The 19,491-nt window shown below is 35.1% G+C and overlaps 2 protein-coding genes across 6 annotated transcripts in view; one reads left to right on the forward strand and one right to left on the reverse strand.

The window, feature by feature from the left end:
* Positions 1-2,495: 2,495 nt before the first annotated feature.
* The window catches only part of Rlig1 (RNA 5'-phosphate and 3'-OH ligase 1), a 66,217-nt gene continuing 49,221 nt past the window's right edge, over positions 2,496-19,491 (forward strand). The window contains exons 1-7 of one of the 2 annotated variants that reach the window (XM_004867540.4): positions 2,498-2,742; positions 6,701-6,818; positions 9,251-9,346; positions 10,035-10,151; positions 11,597-11,794; positions 12,809-12,978; positions 14,400-16,346. In XM_004867540.4, coding sequence (XP_004867597.1) covers positions 2,653-2,742; positions 6,701-6,818; positions 9,251-9,346; positions 10,035-10,151; positions 11,597-11,794; positions 12,809-12,978; positions 14,400-14,588 — 978 coding nt within the window. In that variant the 5' untranslated portion in view covers positions 2,498-2,652 and the 3' untranslated portion in view covers positions 14,589-16,346. Of the gene's footprint in view, positions 2,743-6,700; positions 6,819-9,250; positions 9,347-10,034; positions 10,152-11,596; positions 11,795-12,808; positions 12,979-14,399; positions 16,347-19,491 lie in introns of those variants that run through there. The other variant, XM_087192575.1, reaches the window with a different exon arrangement.
* Positions 15,191-19,491, reverse strand: part of Cep290 (centrosomal protein 290) — an 84,260-nt gene continuing 79,959 nt past the window's right edge. For 3 of the 4 annotated variants that reach the window (XM_013066571.3, XM_087192573.1, XM_021246533.2), the window contains 2 exons: positions 16,519-16,598; positions 15,191-15,575 (listed from right to left, as the gene is read on the reverse strand). In XM_013066571.3, coding sequence (XP_012922025.2) covers positions 15,345-15,575; positions 16,519-16,598 — 311 coding nt within the window. In that variant the 3' untranslated portion in view covers positions 15,191-15,344. The remainder of the gene's footprint in view (positions 15,576-16,518; positions 16,599-19,491) is intronic. The other variant, XR_002390147.2, reaches the window with a different exon arrangement.

Genomic DNA, 19,491 nt, shown 5'->3' on the forward strand with positions numbered 1-19,491 from the left:
AATGAAGATAGTATTACACCAAGTCGAAATTTATGTTTAAATTGCAATGCAATTTTAATTGAAAAATTCAAAGATCACGAGAAATACGGAATTCACTTTAAGTTAAACAGTATAAATTGGTATAGATTTTTTGAATACAAAGCTTTAGGATAAGAATCCAGGAAATAAGATACTAAGATTTATAAAACAGTTATGTACCTACCCATAAGTAAATATGAGAAAAATCAAAGTCTTAAAGTAAATAAATAAGGAGCAAATAAAGATTTGGGCAGACTCTTAAATACACTGGCAGAGATATATAGGAAATATATCTTGACCTTTGTTTTGCCTTGGCTTATAACAAATATCAATCTACAGACTATACAAATAAAAATCACTTTCTTTACTGTGTACTTGGAGCTTCACTGGACCATTTTCAAATAGTGTTACCAAACTCCTTTATTATATGATTAAATAATTTCACACAGGAGAAATACTGAAAAATATTTTTACCTCTTGAAATTAATTGTGACTGGCCACATTCTATTAGATACAGCAAAAACAGGTCAAATCCACCTGGGGATTTTTTTTTCCTTTATTTATTTTTTATTTTCTTATTGTAGAGCACATTATTTTGATTTGTATGCTTTGGTAGTCTTTTGAATATGTAGGGCCCTATCTTTCCTTTTTAAAATTCTCTTCCCTCATTTTTTCTTTTTCTTATTCTCTTCACTTTTTTCCTGTTATGAATTTCACTCTCCTGTTTTAACAGACTCCTACGCATGGGCAGTTTTAGTTCCTGTAATGAAAAGTGATGGGAAATTTGTCTCCATACCTGGGGGTAGACCTGAAAAGTATTTTGTGTTAGTCAAAGCACAGTCACAATGAGTGTCTTTCTCCTTTGTGCATGCTAGAAAACTGACATGTCAAATTAAAGAAGAAAGTCTGTCTTGTAATTTGCAATCCTGTAACACCACTTTAAGCACAGTGGCTGGTGGCAACTCCTGTTGATTTTTCAGGTATCTGAGAATCAGGCAAAGTTGATTGCTGCTCCCCATCAGTCTAGGCGTCTGGTTTATGAGTTATCTGTGGGTCTTCTCAGATTTGGACTCTTGTTTTTCTGTTACAGATTTTGTTCCAGACATAGATGAAACCAAAGTATTAAAAATAGTGCTTCCTGGGAAATGATTAGCTTTGCTGCTACTATTCAAAGTGTAAGTGGAATATTTTCAAAGATTACAGTTTCTCAGAAATTACAGAATGTTGGACCTAGAAGATTCTGTGGCAGTTGAAAAATGATATTCGTGAAGGTTGTCTGTTTGGGACTCACAAGCTGGTTTCTAGGATTTTTTTTTTGTTTAATGAAGCCACTGGCATTTGTTTCAAAATGCTAAGAAGTTTCTGCTTCCAGTATCACATAGCCATCATTATGTGGGTCCTCCCCCCTTTCTTTGTAAACTTGGGAATTGTGACTTTGTTTTCCTATGAGAAAATTAAAGATACCAGGGGGGAAAAAACCCCACCATAAAATGGCAGATTTCTTCCTCCTTACCCTCTATATCCATAAATAAAACATTGAACTTTTGGAGAGGATATTTTATTCCTTGGGAGCCCCTTTATTATATCTCCAAGTAAGATACAGTTGTAATTTTTTCAAGGGCTAAGTCAATAAAATCCTGGCCAGTTGGATACTAACAGATAAAGACAATTACAGGAATGAGAACTAAGCCTTGTCCAAGTACATAGAAGATGACTTAAAATAAAAATTCCCTCACAATTTTAGGCTGAGAGCTTCTGCCTGCAATGAGATAGAAGAGGTATTATTCAATATTCAATATTTATTTTATTCAATCATGGTCTTTGTTACCAGTTCAGATTTTTTTGAGCGATGCTAAGACTGTTTTGAGCTTTGTAGTTGGCTGACTACAATTACTAAGTCCTTTGTTGAAATGCATCTTTAATGAATAAGATTCCCGTGAAAAAAACGGAGTGAATCCAGTTGTTGGTACTTTTATAGTTTTGGATTAGTTTAAGGCTAAACTCTTACTTCAGAAAATACATCCGAGTCATTTTCAACCATATTATATGACACTGAGTGTTAGGTAATTCAAACATATTTTTGGTCTATTTTAATTGTTAAAAAACCTTACCAGAAAATCAATTTTCTTTCTGTGGATGATGGATGGAATATCTCTAGTTATTTCTAAACTGTAGGGCTTCCGCCAGGAATTTATCACAGGGGGAAACAGGTTTCGCTAGAAAGGTGTTAAAATTGCCATCTGAAAGTATTTACCACTTACAACTTCATAGTTTAAATTTCGAAAATGTCACCGGTTACTGGTTGAGGTACGCACGCACACCCAGAAAACGGACCCTTGTTTCGACACAATCATCAAGCCAAGGGGAGGGTGACACATTCACGAGAGAGCGCACGCCCCGCGCCTCAGCGCCGGACTACAATTCCCAGAATGCATGGCGACCAAGAGCCCGCTTCCGGGCTTGCGTCCCCGCCCCTTGCTCCGGGTTGGCTGCCTTGCGTCGCTGGCGCTGTCCCTGGGCGCGCAGTGTAAGTGGCCTGAGCCGTGCAGCTCAACTAGGTAGGATTCTTCCAGGGCCGGGACTGGCAGCCTCGAAGAAGCACACGTTCTCTTCGCACTGCTTCTTGGAGCCACCATGAGACGCCTGGGCTCCGTGCAGCGGAAGATGCCGTGTGTGTTTGTGACGGAGGTGAAAGATGAGGCTTCCGCCAAAAGGGAGCATCAGGTACCCAGCGGCCCGGCGGCGCCCGACCTGGCGAGCGTGGCCGGGGCTTTTAGTGGGTTTTGCTGGGCAGGTCTGGGGTCTCGTGCATCCTGAGCTCCGGTTCCCTTACCTTAGTTGTAAGGGAGGGAGTCTGCGAGAAAATGTGTTCTGGTCAGGCAGTTCCAACTTGCCCTCGCAGAGAAATTGAAAACCTATATTTAAATACTCTTTTTCGCAAGTCAGCACCTTTTGAAGGAAAAACCTTAAGTAATCAGATGGCATCGCTGTCCATGCTTTATACTTTTCAAGAGAGTGGTTAGAAAGTGGAGATAATACTAGATTTTCCTTGCTTGTTCTAACCTGGGAAGCGATAGCACGGTGACACTTGAGTTGATGAAGTCACTGAGATTACTCAGTTACCAGTAATTACTTAATCCTAACTTTGGTGTTCCCATCTGAAGGTTACTTTTTTGCGTGGCTACATGTTTTACTTAGAACAGGCCCTCAGTAAATGCTAGTGAATGAGTAATAGCCTTCTGCAAGGTAATTTAAAATGTGGCAAAATCCTTGAGGAATAGAATCTCCAGCTCTCAGTTGGGGCTTTCCAATTTGGACAAAATTAATATGTGCATTGGAAAACAATCCCACTCCTATCATCATTGTTAGCATCAATCTTCTTAGACTGAATGACCCACCTTTAAGGCAGTTACTGCCCTCTTTAGTCCCAGCTTCTCGTATCTGACACATGGTCAGCCCTGATTTTCCATTTAACCTTGATGCTTTCACTTACTGATCATTCCATACTCTTTTTCTAGTGCTATACTCTAATACTTGCTACCTAGAATAATTATCACCGTGTTCTCCCGTAGTCAAAACCCTGTAGTCAACTACTCAGCGTCTGTAGCAGTAGTTGTCAACTTTTTGCTTTTATTCTAAGCCATATGAAATGTCATCCTTCATGATAGTTTACTCTGCTTCTCAACTTTGTATGTTGGTTGGAGTAATTTATAAAATGCTTCATCACAGTGGGGGGAAAAGACCCTTTTTGTCTCTCTGCAGTCAAGCATACCTTTTACAGTATTGTTATAGCATACTACCCAAATTCTTAGGTATATGTCAGAGCCTCCAATTAATTAGGCCCGTCTACTCTGTAACCTTCTCACATTGTAGTCTTTTAGTTTCTGTGTCATCCTATGAACATACCAAGCATGATCCTGTCTGTATTTTTGCTTAGGCTATTCACTCCGCCTGGGTCTCCTCCAGAATGTTTTTAATTTTTCCAATTTTTATCTTCTCCATAAAATCTCTGTAATCAATTTTGTCAGCCCAGTGGTTTCCCCTACCCAGAAATTGTAGAGGCCCCCTCAGTCTAATTGATACTTTTTATACACACATATATTATTTTTTCAGGCATTGTCTTAAGTCTTTGGTGACAACTGAAGAAGCAGAACATCCTGTACTCTTCAGTGTCTTGTATTTTCCTTGGGTCATGTTGATAGCAAAGAGTGATATATAATTGATTCTTGTGGAAGGAACATTTATGCTCAGCATGAACTCCATGGACATGATAATCTTCTCCATAGGAGCTCTGCTAAATTTAAATTCACCCACACAGCTATTGGGCCAGAGTCTGGCTTTACTACCGTGGGTTAAATTGGTATCTTTGGGTACTGGAGTCATAAATTAATGATAAATCCATATTTAATTATATCTTAAAAATACTGAACCAGTATTAGAGTGGAGCTAATTTCCTACTTTACTTGACTGTTTGAAATAGTAATCTGCCTTATTAGTCTTAAGCTGATACACTCTAGTATAATGTTTATATTGTGCAGGGTTTTCTTTTTCTTTTTACATTGTTAGGTGAATATTAACATCAGATTTAGACTATAAATATTGGCAAAAGCTTTTCTCAGAAGGGAAAATGAAATACACAGATCAAGTTGGTAAGAGCCTTAGAAAAGGTCTTTTTCCATCCTTGATATTCTTTACACTTTCTTCCAGAAAATAGAAAAGCCATCAATTAAATGTGTAAAAGGTTTACTATTGCTAAAGCTGAAAGGAACATGAAGTGAATACACTCAGACAAACAAAAGCTAAGAGAAAACAAAAGCCAAGTGGTTCTTGCTACTTTTAACAGTGAAAACTGTTAGGAAAAAAACATGAATAAACCAAATTCAGCCTCCAGTATTGGGTACTCCTTGTGTACAGAATAGAATTGAAGGATAGTGAAGAGAACAGTCAGCATATCTGAGGTGGCAAACTGGGCCGCCTGTGGCCATTGGTGAGCTGGAAGTCTCTGGGTACTCTAGGTGATAGCAGAAGCTCACTCCTTCATACGCTGCCCGCCTAACCCAGGACAATGCGCTTTATAAACTAGATGCCCAGACTTTTTGAAGGAGTGGCCACAGGGATGTTTGGATTGACATTTAGAGTGAGACTTTGGAATGTAACATTCACAGTTAAAGATCCATGAGACTACGTGGGGATATCAGTAACTGGGAAAAAACCACTATCAATGTGAAGCCTAACTCAAAAGAGATTTGTTTGATAGAGATGATTGCTATTTTGCCTTCTTGGCTATGTTGAAAATAAATGTAAACAACCATTACAGCAGAAAAATTTATGTTTGTAATATTGTGTATCTGTCCAGTATAAAAAGTAGTGGTAAGAGGACATCAGAGGTTAATCTTCCTTCCAAGCAGATAATATATTTTCCAAGAGTACTTGTTGAAACTTCATAATGCATTTTTTTAGGGTATAAAGAAGGATAAACATCTTGGAAATTAAAAAACAAAACACTTCAAGGTCTGTCTGTGATCTGAAGTAATTAGGCACAGATGAAAGATCCATCAGAATGGATCAGAAATGAAATATTAAAGGAAACTTTTATTTTTCTTGGAGTTCAGGAGGAAAAAATGTGAAACAAATCCAGAAAGCATTTTGATTTTAGCTCTTAGAAAATAAAAATTGATGTCAATTGTGTTAAGGACAAAAAGACACTGAAAGAGATACCAGATTTATGCCAAACGGCTCTTTCTGATTATACCTGGATCATGAGATTATGGATGATTTCTTGTTTATGCTTTTGTATTTGTTAACTTTACACATTTTCCATAATGAATAAGGACGTTGTTGCTTTGCAGGAAAGAAAAAGCAAAACCAAAATATGAACCATCTTCCTTATCTCCTTTCTCCTCCCTGAAAATGCACCTCGAGGCAGGAAAAAACACCATTATACTCTTACTCAAACTAAGAACCAAGTCTTAATTGAAAGACAAGTTTTGTAAATAACAGAATGTACTTAGAAAAGGGGAAAGGTCTCTTGTATTGAGATTCGTTCTTGTGACACTGAAAATTATGATTGGGACATAGTTGTATTAAACCACAGAAGCACCTGTGGAATTAAGCATAAACCTAGTTTTGCCTGCACTCAAGGACATACACTGGCTGTTATGCATTCTTCAAACACATGAAGAAGCTTCCTGACTCGGGGCCCTTTTTTCCAGTTACACAGTGGAGTCCTCACATCAAATGCTCACGTTGCCTCCTCGGAGGGTTGGATAGCATCTCATCCCTGTCTTTCCTTTATCCAATTTGTTCTTGTATGTAGCACCTATCCTACCTATTATACTGTTCCTCTTGATATTTCCAGTACCAAGGACAATACTTAATCTATAGTAGGCTTTTAGTGAATAATTGTCAAATATGTGATTGTGTGTGTTTTGTGTAGGACATGACTCATGATGGATGAAGAAACAAATAATTACAAATCGTATGGAAAATCAGGTTTTGCTGTGATAGCATAATAGGGAAGGGATGATTCAGAAGTTCATAGGAGAACTATGTTTAAATTGTTTTGAGTAGACAGAAAATCATGCATTAGAACTAATGAAATTAGGAACCTTTCAGGTGAGCATGTGCAAAGACAGAAGCTGTGTTTGTTAAACCAGTTTGTTTTTCTCTTTCTTTTTTTAAGCCATTTAAAGTTTTGGCAACTGAAACTATAAGTCACAAGGCATTAGATGCAGACATACACAGTGCAATTCCAACAGAAAAAGTGGATGGAACATGTTGTTATGTTACTACCTACAAAGGTAAAATAAACCTATAATGTTTACTCCAAGTATACTTATTTTTCTTTCTTTTCAAACCTTACAGATCTGAAATGGGCCATTTGCTCTTCATAAACCCTTAGAAAGCTAGTATAGGAGCAAAATACAAAGGTTACAATTGTTATTTATTACATCCTTGTTTTTTTTCTCTTGAGGGAGGAAAGGAAGGTAACTAATATGTTCTTAGTACTTTTTAAGGGTCTGGCAGTATGATAAATGGCTCATATATGTTGTCTCTAATTTTCGCAATAAGCCTCTCCTTATCACAGATAAGGAAACAGTCTCAGCCAACTTAATTTGTCCAAGGCCATACAGTTAATAATTGCCATACTGGAAAGAGAACATTGGTTTGTCTGAGCCTAAAACTTGTTGTCTTTGCTGCTTCCATTGGTTTTTATTATTATTGGTAGGTAATCTCATTAATTTCATTTTACTGTAATTTAAAAGAGGTAAAAATTCAAACTAGTTGTCAACTATGTTAAAGGAAAAAATGCCTTGAAGAGAGAAAAAGATTCTTTGTGTTTGCTCTGGGATTCTCAATTCCAACAAAAGAAACAACAGTTAAATGGGCATCCAGATATATTTCTTGAATCAGAAATCTCTTCTGAAATGTATTTTAGAAAGTTTTTTTAGCAGTGGTAAAAATACACTCTGTAAACATTTTAAGATGGTGTGCATTTAGTGGTGTACAGTATATTCTTATTATTGTGTTACTGTCACCACTGTGCATCTCCAGAGCTCTTTATTCTTGTAAAACAAACTTTTTACCCACAGAGAAACTCCCAGTCCTCCCTTCCCATCTCTTGTAACCAGCATTCTACTGTCTTCCTGAAATTGATTACTCCAGGTACCTCGTATAAATGGAGTTGTTGCCTGTCTTTTTGTGACTCATTTTCCTTAGCATGATGTCCTTAGGATTGATCTGTATTAGCGTAGATCAGAACTTCATTCTTTTTAAAGCTAAATAATATTCCATCGCATGTGGACAGAACATTTTGTTTATTCAATCACTGATGGGACACTTGGGTTGCCTCTGTTTTGGCTGATGTGAATAATGCTGCCATGAACAGAGGTAAATAAATATCTCCTGAGGCCCTGCTTCCAGCTGGGTTGTGAATCAAGTGGAATTACTGGATCATAGGCTAATTTTTATTCTTTGAAGAGACACCATTACATTTTTCATAGTGATTAAACCATGTTACATTGCCACAGTGTATAAATATTCCAATTACTCCACGTACTCCCTAGCATTTGTATCTTTTTTAAAAAGTAGTAGCCATCCTAGTGGATGTAGTAGAATGCATTTTTTGTTTACTGGTAAAAAGAACAAAAGATACTTTCAACCTAGCTAATAATACAGAATATCTGAACCAATAGTGATTAATGTTGTATAAACTTCTGATATATAGGTTTGAAGTAAGATTTTTTTTTCATGTTAGTTAAGAAACTTTAGTGTGCATCCTTATGTAATTATGCATGATAGCTGAAGGCTGGAGTTTTGTGTGTTTTTTTGTTTTTTTTTTTTTTTGGTACCTGGGATAGAACTTGGACCTTGAGCTTGTGAGGCAGGTGGTGGCACCACTGAACTAAATCCCCGGGGAGGGCTGGAGTTACAACCGTTAAAAAGTAAGGATGTGTATGTGTATAGAAGCCAAGAACTGTTCTACAGTGAAGAGACTGAAGAGGCCAGGGAAAGGTGTTTTTTCCTCATTTAAAACCCTAGTAGGACAGACTTTCTCAGGTCAGGTACCTCTGATGTATACAGGAACTCTCTGGAACCAGGGACTACAAAATAGACCTGCAGAAGGACTGCTGTATTTTCACTGGTCACGTAAGGCATCTTCCTACTAAGTAACCAGACTCAGCAGCAGAGCCCTTCGGTAGTCTAATACCAGGCCCAAGTCATCATTCGCACTCTTAGCAATAAGGAAAGCTGGCACAGTGCTGTGAAAGTCCTCAGAGCCACGATGACAAAGCAACACCATTAATCAGTATGTTTGATGCCTTGACCTAGGGATCGTTAGCATGCAAAGCTGGTCAACTAAGTCCAGATCTGGCAGAATTAACCCTTGCAAAATAGTGTAAGTTCAGGGGAGTGTGAATACAGTTACCTGGCTAAGTTTCCATTTTCAATAGCGGTATTTCAGTTTCTCATAAATGGTGCTTACTAATATGACTATAGAATGTGTTAAAAAAACGATTGTGTGCTTTTTATTTCATCCCCATCGTTTAGCTAAAGAAGTTCAGGTCCTGCTATAGGTAATCTGTGTCTTGGACTGCCTATTCCCCTTTGTCTTCTAGGATTGCTGCTTTGTTTAGAGAGAACCTTACTGTTTTCTGAGAAATTGTACATGTCTTTCAAGATAAATTTTGTTTGCCTCTTACACGTTTCCTTTCATTATTACTGTTTTTAGATCAGCCATACCTTTGGGCTCGGCTAGATAGAAAACCCAACAAACAAGCTGACAAAAGATTCAAAAATTTTCTGTGTTCCAAAGAAAACTCAAAAGGTTAGTTGGGTTTTTTTCTTTTCTTTTTTTTTGGTACCAGGGATCGAACTTGGGACGTTGTGCTTTCGAGGCAGGTGGCAGCAACCACTGAGCTAAATCCCAGGCCCTGTTTTGTTTTTTTTTTAAATAGCTGAAATTTATGGTTTATCTGTTGCTATACTATTTCTATACACTATATCCTAGATAAATTAAGCAATTTTAGGGGAAAATATTATTATTGAATGTTACATATAAAAGAATATTCTTTGTATGTAAATATTTAAACATATTTCCCTAATACATATTTTTGTGACTTTGAGTCTGTTTTATTAAAAGTACAATATTAGAAAGAGAGATATATTTTATTTGCATAAGAAACATGCAATTTCATAAATCAGGCAAAATCTAAAAGAAAAATTAATATTGTTAATTAGTACATTAAGATGCCTTTAAAGATATATAATAGCTATATATTCATTGTGTATCTGTTCTCATTCATATAAATTATAAATACATTTCTAACTTCATGCACTCAAAATTCATTAATCTACACAAAATGGAACACTGGCTACTTCTTATTGACTCTTATACACAAATGATGGTATATTCAAAATTTAAAATGTTAGTAACCTAACACTGAGAAATATAGTCACGTTGTGGTGGTAATGAATGGAGAATACTTATGTTAAAGATTATTTGTTCTTTTTAGAATTTCTTTGGAATATTGAGGAAGATTTCAAACCCGTTCCTGAGTGCTGGATACCAGCAAAGGAAATAAAACATCTGAAGGGGAATCCAGTGCCTGATGAAAATGGACACATTCCTGGTAGGGTGAAATCTCTTTGGAAATGGAATTTTCTGTCTACTAACAGAAAGAATCAAAGGTCTATTCCAGTGGTGGCGAACCTATGGCACATTTTTAAGACAAAAGATGTTAATGTATGAGTTGTTTTTTCTAAACTAAAACCTCAGTATTCAGGTTTAATTACAGTGTTGCCACTTTGTGATAAATAAGTGGGTTTGGGTTGCAGTTGGGGCCCTCATCTCTAAAAGATTCACGGTCACTGGTCTCTTCAATCAGAAATTGCAGAATTCAATTTTAATCTAGTTCCTCCTGTATATGTATACTGCAAATTTTCTAAATCAAATTTATGTAAAGTCTAACAGTTTATATCAAAGATCTTTCATGTCAAGAATATTCTCTTGAGTTTACAATCTTTTAAAAAAAATTTTTTGTGACAATAAAATTTGAGGCTGAAGGTATAGAGTGGGCTCAGATCTTAAAGCCCCTTGTATTTTCTAAGGAATTTTAAGTTATTCTGAAGATAATGATTATAAAGCAGGAGAACAGCAAAACTAAATTTAAATTTTAGAAACAGAACTATGATAAAGTGAGGTGGTTTTCAATGGAGGCTACAGACTGCTAAGAAGTTACTACAGTAATTGGGTGAGTAATGAAGGCCAAATATGTGGTCACAACTGTATAAATCTCCTAGTTTCTTTTTTTGCAATGAATTCATTACAATGAGGGGTCTGTTCTAGCAATAAGAAAAGGAAAATACCAATACCATTCAATAGATGTGGTATCAGTTAACTTGTTCAATATATATTGGGAAGAATTCAATAGGTTTTGGAACACTTAACTGTAGATCCACTGTCTGTGAAATTGGAGAGAAAATACAAAAAAACGTTTTAATGCCATGTATAGAGTGATGGTCAGTTCTTCCTGAATCAAGTTGAATTTTCTAGTTAGAATGTTGGGTGTTCTACAGTGGAATAATCAAACAGGTCAGTTCAATAATTGTGAACGTGTGGCATGCGTGTTGTGTTTTTATTGTTTTTCTTTTAAGACAAGAGATGTTAATATATGAGTTTTTCTAAACTAAAACCTCAGTATTCAGGTTTAATTATAGTGTTGGCACCGTGTGGTATGTAAGTGGGTTTTGGGTTACAGTTTGGGCACTCATCTCTATAAGGTTTGCCATTACTGGGTTAATTTCTCAATAGAATAAAAAATGAATGCTTTCTAATTAAAAAGAAGTAAAACTGTTAATTTTCTCAGTGTTTTTTAAATAAAAGGACAATTTACTACAAAAATCAAAATTGCCTTTATAGCCAGGGATTTAGCTCGGTGGTTCTGCCGCCTGCCTCGCAAGCACAAGGTTCTGAGTTCGATCCCTGGCGCCAAAAAAAAAAAAAAAAATTGCCTTTATTGTCAATCCAAAGAAAACCAGTATAATAAAAGTTTTTTGTTTTCTTTTTAAATAATAGGTTGGGTACCAGTAGAGAAAAGCAACAAACAGTATTGCTGGCATTCCTCTGTAGTTAATTACGAATTTGAAATTGCCCTGGTACTAATGCATCATCCTGATGATCCTGGACTTTTGCAAATTAGTCCAGTGCCATTAACAGATCTCTTAGAACAAACATTGGAACTCATAGGAACAAATATTAATGGAAACCCATACGGTGAGTGAAGCCTTTTCCTTATTCAGTTATAGCAGCTGTTATTTGTAGAGAACATTCTAGGATCAACTTAAAAAACACATATGACAAAACTAAAAAATTTGAGTTAATTTTCTAGGATTACATCCATTTTTGTTAATTTTATGTACATGGAAAAAATTATGCATGACTTTGATGTGATTTATTCAAACAAAAGGTTGATTTTTGGCCTATCTTCTTTTATTTTGATAGTATGACAGAACTGTGCAGGAAAAGTAATTACTCGGGTAACTTTTCATTCCTTTTTAAATTTAAGTGCGTTGCAGTGATTCAGAATGCACTTTTTGTGGTTAGGTAGTCATTTTTGCATTAATGAAAATAATCATGAATAAGGTAAATAATCAGCAATGAATCCACATGTACACCATGAGGGTCGGTGTATACTGAGGGTCCCATGGCTTACACTATTGACAGGAGAGGGGACAGACCTAAGGACACTGGGGATGTAACATCACAAACAGACTGATGACAGCCAAGTCTAAACCTAAGACAGTAATTATACAAGGTTCCAGAGACAAGATGCAGCTATTTGGCAAACATTAACGATAGCTGAATGTGGCTAATGGTGTAGAGGTGGACAGACTTTTTCTACCAAAGGCCAGACAGCAGCATTTTACGCTTTGTAGACCACACCTCTGAAATGGGCTTGTCTGCTTAAATGGATGGATATTCCTCTGAAACTTTACAAACACAGATATCTCTCTAGACTTGGTTTGAAAGTCATAGTTTGCTAACTCCTGGTTTATAGTACACATAGGTAGAATTTAGATTTCTTGAAATAAGATGCCACATTTGAAGGGATTCAATAGATTATATTCTCTTCAAGGAACATCATTTAAGCCTTTTAAAAAAAATCTCTTTTAAAAAGAGTTTGCCTACACTTTAAATGTTTAAAAGACTTTATCTGAAGAAGTACATTTTCTCACTCATCTTGAAAAGTTCCTTTGAGTGTGGCTAATGGCAAATTTTACTGTTTAGGTTTAGGAAACAAGAAACATCCAATACATCTTCTCATACCACATGGAGCATTTCAAATAAGAAATCTGCCTAGATTGAAGCACAATGACCTGTTGTCCTGGTTTGAAGGCTGTAGAGAGGGTAAAATTGAAGGAATTGTATGGCATTGCAGTGATGGCTGCTTGATTAAGGTAATAACAAAAATATAGCTTGTGTTGGGTTGTCATCTTTATGTTCCTACAGCAAAGAAGTGGCACTAAAAATCTCTGTACAAACTCCAGCAGTTCTAATTGCAGAAATGTAATTTTCTCATCTCACATGCCACCATTCTTTGTATGCTCACACAGTGTTTCTGAATGGGTATTCTGTGGGCTGTTGGTTCTGTCACATATGCTTCAAATTAATGTGATATTGCCTACCCTGCTCTTGGAAATTCACGTTGCACAGTAGATCTAGTTAAGACATCCTGTACCTGGTTTAACTCAACATCTCCCAAACTTCGTGATTAGTTTGTAGAATGAAGAGTAGTGCCAAGATAAGAACTGATATATACAGAATGAATTATCTTATACTTTGTGCCCTTTCTACCTGTCCCCAGACCTATTTGATTTCTCACAGGTACATGGAATTCATAATGTTCAAAACTGAATTTAGTCTTGATCCTCAGCTCTACACAATTCAGTGAAAAGCTTGGATATTAGCCGTGGTACCTTGGTTTATGAGCTTAATTTGTTTTATGATTTGGGGGGATATGCCTGTGTTTGTGTTTGTGTGGGGAAGCTGGCCATGGTCGTGTTTGTCACCTGATGCGGAATTTGCACACTGAACTGAATTGTGTGCAAACGAAAGTGTTTGTGAACTGAGGTATTACTGTATTCATAACCCCTATTACTTCCTTTGTCCACTTATCAGTTCTTAAAGATTCCTACCTATTGAATATATGTACTTCTTGTCAACCAATTGACTTCTAATTTTAATTTAGGCCAAGATTCATGCTTGAATTATTGTATTGTCTTAAACATTATCTTTCAGTTTTATCCCTGTCCTGTCCTTTCTTCACAAACGAGTAAGAGTATTAACTTCCCTGAATAAAACTGCTTAATTACGATAGCCCCTGATTAACTTTCCAGAACTGCTTTCTATTCCTGCCCCCCAAAACATATTCACCTTGTGTGTGTTCAAGCTGTGTTTAACTAACTGCAACTGGAGCCAAAAGCACCATTTTATCACATAGTATTTCTTTTGGTATGAATCTTCTCTCATATTTTTCTAGGTAGCTAGCTTCTATAATCAGCCACAGTCTCTTATTAATTAAATTTTTATAGTGCTTATAGTCAAATTCTTGGTATATTTCCAGGTGCTATAAATACATACAGTCACTAGAACAATGGCTGCCTTTACAAAGCTCATACTCTAATGGGGAAGACAGATTAAAAACATGTAAATATGTAATATGTCAGGGAAAGGACAGCTGGAAAAAAACATACAATAAAGTGGAGCCTTACTCAGTGCCTGACAGGATAGTAGGCACCCAAAATAAATACTTCTGAGCTGGTGAAGATGATATTTGTAGACTAACGCTAAAAGCTAATACCCTTTTTTTTCTATACAGGTACATCGCCATCATCTTGGTTTATCCTGGCCAATTCCAGATACTTACATGAATTCAAAACCTGTTATTATTAACATGAACCTGAACAAATATGACTATACCTTTGATACTAAGTGTTTGTTTAACTATTTTTCAAAAATAGATAATCAGAAATTTGGTAGACTCAAAGACATAACTCTTGATGTATAAAATGGAACTCCAATTAAAATTAGCTTTACTGTTAATATTCCAATCTTGAATATTCTGCCATGCTAAAAAGGTAAAAATATTTCAAGATTCCTATTATTAACTGTGAAATATATCAATATATCTTCTAGCATTTGAAGAATTGAATTTTCTAGTAGCAAATACCTGCTTAAAAACTTTAGAATCAATACATTAATTTTTGGTAATGAATGATAAACTCCCAAGCTTTTACAAAGGTTATATTCGGTTCACTCTAAATGGGTGCTAATTTAAAGACCGTTGAACCAACAATTTTATCTGTACTTTAAATCAAGCTCAATTTAAGTTTGCTAGACATTCAACAAGTGTATGGCTTAACCTCATAACTTAATGTGTACTTTTTATGTATGAATATATGTAAAATATATATTTATAGGTTTAGGAATTGAGACTTTTAATACATAAAAGTTATATATAAAATTCTAATTTTAAATGTTAAAATTATTTACCTTGTTAATATTTTAAGAAAACTGGAGAGATTATGAATGTAAATTCACCCTTGTTCATTGCCTATTTTATGGTCACAACTTATTCTAAAAATCTTCAAAAATATATTTTTCTAGTAATTTAAAAATTCCATATAATTTTATTTGCTAAAACTCTAAGTAAAAATATGAAGTGTTAAGAAATAAATTCTTTAGTTCAGACTAGATTTCCAGATGAAATTTTAACATATAAAATAAATAAATAGCTAAATTAGATTATAATTACACATGGCCCTTAATAAATGGGGAAATTAATGGGACTTTCCTGTTCATCTTCAGACTGTTCAGAAGCAGCAACAGGGCTAGTTAATTCAACTCCAAACTGTTCAGAAAGCTTTTTAAATTTTTCTTCCAAGAGAATATTTTTTTTCACTTCTTCCTTGTAATTATACTTCAGATCTTCAATTTCTTCAAAAAATGAAGGATCAAAGTTTTCTAGTTCTTTTTTCAGCTTTCTTATTTCCTCCTAATAGAAACAGAGTGTCTTTTTAAAAGTTACACGTAAGAGTACATGTTTAAGGTTTGAACTAAAGAAGTTTAATGATAAACATAAAAGCCACAGTAACCTACATAGTCAAATACATTCATAAAGGCAGAAAAATTTTCATAAGATTTGCTAATAAGGTTTTATTGTGCAGTATAAGTAACTTGTTAACTGCTACATCAAATTATCTTTCTATAAATGTTTTTCTAGGGTTTGACTAAAATTTACTAACATTCTGGTGAAATTTAATCTTTCTCTAAAAGTACATCAGGTACTTTCAATGAGGCATTGGAAAAGAACTATTATTCACATTTTAGTTATTCTGGTTAAGATTTTTTGGTTTAGGCCTCATTTGTATTTTCTTTATAAATACTGACTTTTTAATGAATAATGCTCAACTTTTTATAAATGTATTCACGATCAGGGAAAACCTAGAACTTCTGCCTGGTTAAGTCAGGCCTGTGGTGAAGACAGAATTTGAGCTTTAATGGTATACACAATAGCCAGTGATCAGGCATCAGCTAATTCTCAGATTAAGGCCCTTTTGTTCTGTTCACAGAGTATTAAAAAAGGTAAAGTGTAGAAAACATTTGTAAGGGAGCTATCACTTTAGAAAAAGATTCCTCAAAAGAGTATCAAAAGGTATTTAAAGACATTGTTCCCAATGTGACGTAAAACTTAAAAAAACAAAATATTACTGAAAAAGTGTACAAAGCTATATTTGTTAAAAAATAAATTTACTTTCTAATTCTATTTGTTTTGAGTATTTTGTTAGCTCTTACTTATCACATTTTTAACACAAACATAATGAACTTTGCAATATCAAGTGAAATAAAATGTATTTCCACACATTTTCAGGATACATACTTAAAACTAAAAAGATAATGATCATAAAAATTGTCGTCCACAAAACATTTATGTTTACCTTCAAATGCTGCCTTTCTAGATCTGATATTTTGAGCTGTGTCTCTAGATCTTTTATTGTTTCCTTTAATTGATCAGCATCTGATAAAAAAAATTAAAAAGACTCAGGTTTTTCCTCTTAAGTTCACATAAAGGATTTGTTTAAGAAAATAAGCAGAAAACTTATGAAAGCTACAGCATTGAAAATATGTCATTTTATGGCTGAAAAACTTTACAGGCTGTGAATACTAAATGGTATCTCTGTTAGGCATGTCATAGCAAGGAAAAAGAGAAAAGTCATTGCAAGTAAAGAATAAGTCTAACTTTTTACATAGGAGAAATTCTTATTTTCAGAGAAAAATTCTACAACCAGTACAACGTACAGAAGAAAAACAGATGCTTACACAAGGGGTTAAAACCAGAAGCTGGCCAAATGCTCCTTCTACCCAACACAAAACTGGCTATTCTATATAAGTCAGTATACATTAACTGTATAATTACTGTGTACAGAGTGTCCAAGGCAGGATGTGTGATACAAAGATAAATATGACATAACTCTTGATACTATGGTAGGAAAACAAAAATTCACAAATACCAACACAAAAGTTCTAATATGCTGGATCCTCTTCACATGCTAACGTACCTCTTAACTTTATAGTTATGAATCAATAGGCAAATAGCCTTTCAGATCTAATGACATCTTTGTTAGAATCATCTTCTCTAAACACTACATACACTGTGTCATGTCACGTGTAACCACTGAAGTATAAAACTCTTTGATGTTAAAGTTTGAGAAAACCAGGCAGAAAACAGATTTGCATGACTCAGACAACAAGCATATTCATTACGCAGTCCCTGCAATGGTCCTCTAAGTATAACAAAGAGACAGATGGAGATTTAAAATAAAAAGGACGGCCAGGGATTTAGCTCAGTGGTTTCATCGCCTGCTGCACAAGCGCAAGGACCCAAGTTCGATCCCCAGTACCATAAAATAAAAAGAACGAAGGAATTATTTTTCTAATGGTAATTAGAAGCCACAGCAAAATCACACTTCTTAAAACTCCCTTCACAGAAAGTGCTAAGGAGTTCTTAAAAGTTAATTCTTAATCAGCAGGCTATTATACATATATATTCCACAGACGGGTAGACAATGCAGGAAGAAGGGAATTACCATGTGTAGCATCTTTTGAAAACTATTCAGTGGTCACATTTAAATGGTGATTGAGAACTTCCAAAACAGATTTGGTTTGATTTTTGAGGCTTAATCTTTTGAAATATAGAATATCTTTATCTCTTCACTTAGAAGATAAGCAACATTAAGTAGTCAGAAGTTCACTGAGAAAACATTTATAGAATAGGGGCTCTTTTGTGCAGTCTAGTACACCAAGGGGCTGCAGTTACTAGAGATACATATCAAAAGATTAATGTCTTTATTTTTAGGTACAAGAGGCAGTGTAGCCTAGTGGTTAAGAGAAGGGAATATCGAGGATTTGACATTTCATTAGAATTGTTTTACTCTTTTTTAAAATTGTTTTACTCTTGCCTCTGCCACTTCCTAGAGGTCATGATTTTGGGGTCACATTAGTAACTTCATTGAATCTGTTTATCACATGGGAAAATGAAGACAAAAGTACTTATCTTGAACATAAGAATAAAGCAGAATACTTTAGCACGTAGCACAGTGTCTGGTGTCAGTCATACACAGGGCTTTAATACAAAGCGGAATCAGGACTACATAGGATACTGAAAAACGTTATATGAAATAGTTACAGATTCAGATAAAATTGGTATAATTTTTTAGGGTAGAATTTGGTACTTCAAGCCATCAGATAATAGCATAACTAGGTTAGAAGGTTCATCACAGATTTTATAGCAGAATCTTAATCACTTACCAGTTGAATTATTTAAATTCAGGATGACCAAAACTTGTAAATATTTTGTTAATTTTTGTAAGATTACAGGAAATATAAAAACAATTTTACAAAATTTATTTAATATAAGAATCGTGTGGCTGTCGGGATAGTATAAACAAATGCACTGCCTGAGTGATGTTCTAGGTAAACAGTTAAGTGGTTAAAATCTAAATATATCAAAAGGCAAATGGCTAAATATATTATCTGTACAATAATAAAATACAGAATTATTAAAAGACTGAGAGATACAGACTTCAAAAGATGTCCACAGCAAACTGTTAAAGGCAGTAAACTATAAATAACAACTGTGGGGTGTAGCTCAGTAGCAGACCACTTGCCTAGCATGTGTGAGGCCCTGGGTTAGACCCCAGCACCACACATGCACATACATATGCACAGCTAGAGATATGGGATGAATCCCATTTTACATCATCCTCCAAGAAAACATCTATATGCATACATACTACACAGGTCTATGCTCTCTCCTCACAGCAGGTATATCCTATAAAGCCGGCACAAACACTAATTAGTGAGTATCCAATCATCATTATTCCTAAGGGAAATGTGACACTCTCACACTCAGACATACAACACCCCTGATAAATTATGATCTCAAATACTAAAAACAAGTCATTCTGGTAGATTCTATTTTTACAAAAGAGGAAACAAAAATGTTAAGGGACTCTAGAGCATCCCACACTGCAGTGGCTGCCCCTTACTGTTTCTGTCCAGTGGTCATTTCTACATAAAAATTGAAACAAGGATGTCGAGCATTGCCTAACACATGGACATCAGCTGGAAATACACAAACTAGATTATTCAAATGCTTCACTGAATTATGTCTGCAAACCTACCACGAGTACTGAGTTTTGAGGTTACAAATGTTTTAGTCAATAGGCAAATTTGTAAATATGGAGTCCTCTAATGGGGAATCCATTGTACACTGTGTATATATGTATATACATACAGACACATTTTGTATATGTATATGTGTGTATGTGATATCTGTTAGATCTGTATATGTGGATCTGTGTATGTGCGTGTATCTGCATGTACATAGGAATAGGGGAATAATTAGTATT

This window comes from Heterocephalus glaber, unplaced genomic scaffold, assembly GCF_053883595.1.
Source record: "Heterocephalus glaber isolate CG9 unplaced genomic scaffold, H.glaber_assembly_v1.0 deba00001572, whole genome shotgun sequence".
Lineage (NCBI taxonomy): Eukaryota > Metazoa > Chordata > Mammalia > Rodentia > Bathyergidae > Heterocephalus > Heterocephalus glaber.